The sequence below is a fragment of the Solea senegalensis genome, linkage group LG7, assembly GCF_019176455.1.
Source record: "Solea senegalensis isolate Sse05_10M linkage group LG7, IFAPA_SoseM_1, whole genome shotgun sequence".
Classification (NCBI taxonomy): Eukaryota; Metazoa; Chordata; class Actinopteri; order Pleuronectiformes; family Soleidae; genus Solea; species Solea senegalensis.
The window spans coordinates 25525466-25529667 of NC_058027.1; the positions used below are offsets into that span (position 1 = coordinate 25525466).

A 4202-nucleotide genomic window follows, 5' to 3' on the forward strand; every position below is an offset into this window, starting at 1 on the left:
TGCCGCCATGTCTTTTCCTGGCATGAACAAAGCAAGTCTTTATGAAAGCGACGAAGAGTAGCAGGACATGTGGGCCATGTGAACGTAGTGACATTCATAATTCATGTTAGAGTCTGGATGTTATGTTTCCCACAGAAGAGCAAAAGAGATGATATGATGTGTTTGAAATTTATTTTTATAAATAACTTTCTTCTTGGAAAACAAATGCAAAATGCTTCCAGGTAGACTTTCTAAAATTAGAAGTCCCCCCACTGCTGGAGAAATTGCAGAGACAATAACTAGAGTATTCACATAATCTTCCAGAGATTATTAAATATCCCGGGGCAGTGGTTCTCAAACATTTTATACCAAGTACCACTGGGAAAATACTGAGTTCTCAAAGTAACCATTATTGACTCACATATACTTTACACACTGGTATAGTGAAATGAGATTAAGATTATTTAATTCAGTATAATTTTTTGTTATTTGTTTTATTTTCTACGCACTCCGCTCAAAATCCCTCAGCTTCACTCCAATCACATACCCTGGTATATACAGTAGTATTTCTTATTTTCCACTACATGAAGCTCGCGTACCACTGGTGTTTACACGTACCACAGTTTGAGAACCACGGTCCTGAGGGAATATATTAATAATAATGACAGCAATAAAAAAAAACCTTGGTATTTCACACTCGACATATAAAACGTCATGAGTCATGATGAGAGAGGTACCTTTATTGAATCCTACGCATCATCACAGCATTGGAACAAACAGTAATTATAAAGAGTGTAAAAAATCTACGACGAAATAAAGAGGGAAGAACAAAATTCAGGAAAATCATAGAGAAATCGCCAAAAAAAAAAACAAGGAATTTGGAAGATTCATTGAAAGAAAATAGACCACAATGGCAAAGTATAATACATTGGAAAGTATAAAGATTGAAATGTTTTTTGTTTTTTTTTACAGTTGATGGAGGTTCAATAATAACGGTAAATGTGAATGAGTGCAAAAGAGACAGAATAAAGTATGAAGTTTTTGAAACATTTTTAACTGCACTGGGAAAAAAATGGCGGAAACGAGAGGAGGAAAACCACAACATTACTCAACTTAGTGCAAGAGGCAATGGTTACTACATGAACAGATCAAAACAGAACCATGTATCAGCAACAAATAGCACTTTTTATTTATGTCGAGTTGCACTTTCTCTCTGTGGTGATTCCTACTCTTAACGAAGCTCCACCCACTGGTTGTCAGGGGATGGCAAAACAAATGCACATTTTCTTCAACTAATTTAAATTTGTGATAGAACAAGTCGCATTTTGTTTTTCTTCCACAGAGTCCTCATGAACGCTATATGTACGAAGAGATCAAGAATACAAAAAAGTAATAGTTCAGTTTTGGTTTTTTTTGACGTGTGGTAATATGAGGTACTGCAGCACCGATTGAACTTCTTTGTTGAGTTGCTAAAATCATGATTTCCTGTTGTCCGGTTACTGCTGGAATCAATGAAATTGAAGTTTCGCAAATTCAGCCAATTATCGCAACTTTGTCCAATAGTAGTAGTTGTCTGCGAGGCAAATTAACGTGACAGAGGTTGTGACATCATTGATCATCCATCCATCTTCTACCAACACTCAACTGACAGTTTGCCAGTCCATCACAAACAATTATCCACTCTTACACTCACACCTAAGGTCAATTTACCAATCTTTCTTGAATGATGTGATTTGCCCATCGCATGTATCGCGCTACGGGATCATTTTTCTACATCTTGTGACGCAATGGGAGCCGCAAGTCACTGTATTTTAAACAGAACTAACACCATCAAACTTGTTGCAATGTTTCTTGCAAACTTGTGGAAAAAATGACGTCTCGTGTGGTTCTCCGGACACAGCATGGCGAGTTTCACTGCTAAATTCGGCGATACTTTCGCATGGCAATAAGCGTCCACACGAGATTACATGTCGTACGTATAGCTCCGAGTGTCCACACACAAAACTAGTACTTTTCCCAGAGTGGAGTCTGGCCGCTGGCAACACTGAATGGCCTACAACTACACTTTAAACAAAAACTGAACTATCCCTTTAATGAATGCAGGAACTACAGTGGTACCCAATGTTTGTTAAAGTCTCATATAAAGTGGCATTTAGTGGAGAAAAATATTAATAATGAATGGATGATTGAATCCAGAAGTATATGCAGTAATACAACTGCTGTAAAACACCACCAACCAACAAAAGCCAGACTAAGGGCAGAGTTCAGTCCGTTCATCGGAAGAAAACATACTCGGTGTAGCTGGTCCACAGTTTGTCTTCCCCCGGGTCACTGCTGCCGTACGAGCAGGTCCCGGTGGAGTTGCATGCCACCATGTGGAAGCCAGTTTCGGCCAGTCGGTCAAACGCCTGCTCCAGAAAGTTGTACTTGAGGTAGTACCTGGATGTGTACTTGTCCGGAGGCCGGTCCGGGTCCCGGCTCTCGTTCAGGGACTCCCCGAACACCTCTTTAGCCAGAGAAATCTTACTGCACACGGTTATTCTGGCAACCCTGCGGAATTTAGCGTCCGCCTGGATGTCCCTGCCGATGGTGTAGCTGCCTCTGTACCCGACGGTGATGTAGCCCGAGTCGGCGCCGGGGGAGCGCGGGGTCCTGTCGGAGGAGGAGGCGGAGGTGACCGGGCTGCTGAGCTCCACAGCCTCCGACTCCGCGCTCTCCTCCTCCTCCGCGGGTGAGCCGTCTTCGGCGGCGGCCAGGCACCGCAACAGCCCCGGCAGCTGGTAGAAGTCCGCTTCTTTCCGCAGCCTCCTCTTCTCCTTGAAAAACTCGGGCAGAAAGAGCTCCGAGTCCCGCAAATAATCCAGGATGTAGCGGAAGAGAAAGCCGTCCCGGTCGATGAAGAAGCGGCCCTGGCTGTCCTTGGCCAGCTCTCCCGGGGAGCCGCGGCTGAACTTGGTCCACAGCAGAGAGTTGGGGACCGCGGTGAGAGTTTCCAGCCTGGTCACGTACACCTGCCCGCCCACGTTCAGCTCCACTATCTCCGGGAAAGTTTGTGCCATCTCCCCTCCTTTCTGTCCCGTGTTCTGGTTTTAGTTGATACTTGTCCTTTGTGTTTCTAGTGAGTGTCTGTCTCTGCTTGTGTGTCCTAACAAGGATGGACAGACGGAGAGTTTCCTCTCTGAGCTCTAATGTTTATACTGAGAGGGAGGAGGAAGAAGATGATGAGGAAGAAGAAGACGACAGAGGCTTTAACTGTTCAGTGGGAAGCTCAGAGAGAACGACATGTTGCCTTCAAGGACTTTCTGTTATCATATTTTTTCCCTCTTTATATTTATAGTTATCTATCTGTCTACTAGAGTTGAAACAATTACTTAATTAATCTATTATTAATCGATTACTAAATTAATCGTTAACTATTTTGATAATCGGTTCGAAGCTTTTTCATTATTAAAACTAGATTTCTGATTGTTTCAGCTTCTAGTATGTTCTGGTGTCTTTGCTCCGTATAACAAATAAATCATTAAAAACTGAATCATTCTGGTCAATGACCAAAAACAAGGCATTTGAGAGCGTCATCATTTTTAGGTTTGACAAACACTGATCAATATTTTTCAGCATTTTATGGACCAAACGATTAATCGAATGATCGAGAAAATAATCGACGGATTAATCAATTATGAAAATAATCGTTAGTTGCAGCCCTCTATCTACCTACCTATCTACCTACTTACCTATCTACCTACCTACTTACTTACTTACCTACCTACTTAACTACTTAATTACCTACCTACCTACCTATTTAACTACCTCTACCTACCTACCTACCCTATCTACCTACCTACTTACTTACTTACCTACCTACTTAACTACTTAATACCTACCTACCTACCTACCTACCTACCTACCTACCTACCTACCTACCTATTTAACTACCTCTACCTACCTACCGACCAATTGATTAATCACTTTGAGTGTTTCCTTCATTTTCAAATAAGGTTCTGTGATGTTTCAGCTTCTTAAATGTGAATATTTTCTGGTTTCTTTTCTCCATGGAACAAAGGAAACCATTAAAAACTGTATAATTTTGGTTTGGGGACAAAACAAGACATCTGAGAACATCATTATTTCGATGTTTGGGGGAAACAACAATCGACATTTTTTGGTGCGGTTTGGTTTTTAGGGAACATTATTGCAAAAACAAAAAGGATGCTTGAGGTGATTGA

General features: G+C 41.6%; 1 protein-coding gene across 1 annotated transcript; it reads right to left on the reverse strand.

Moving 5' to 3' along the window:
* Positions 1-698: 698 nt before the first annotated feature.
* On the reverse strand, positions 699-3189 carry LOC122772880 (BTB/POZ domain-containing protein KCTD12-like). Its single transcript, XM_044031210.1, has one exon. It carries the CDS (start codon positions 3036-3038, stop codon positions 2253-2255), a length of 786 nt encoding a protein of 261 aa, XP_043887145.1. The 5' UTR covers positions 3039-3189; the 3' UTR covers positions 699-2252.
* Positions 3190-4202: the final 1013 nt, after the last annotated feature.

Coding starts and splice junctions, on each gene's coding strand:
- LOC122772880 (XM_044031210.1), bottom strand. CDS start 3,038: ATGGCACAAACTTTCCCGGAGATAGTGGAGCTGAACGTGGGCGGGCAG.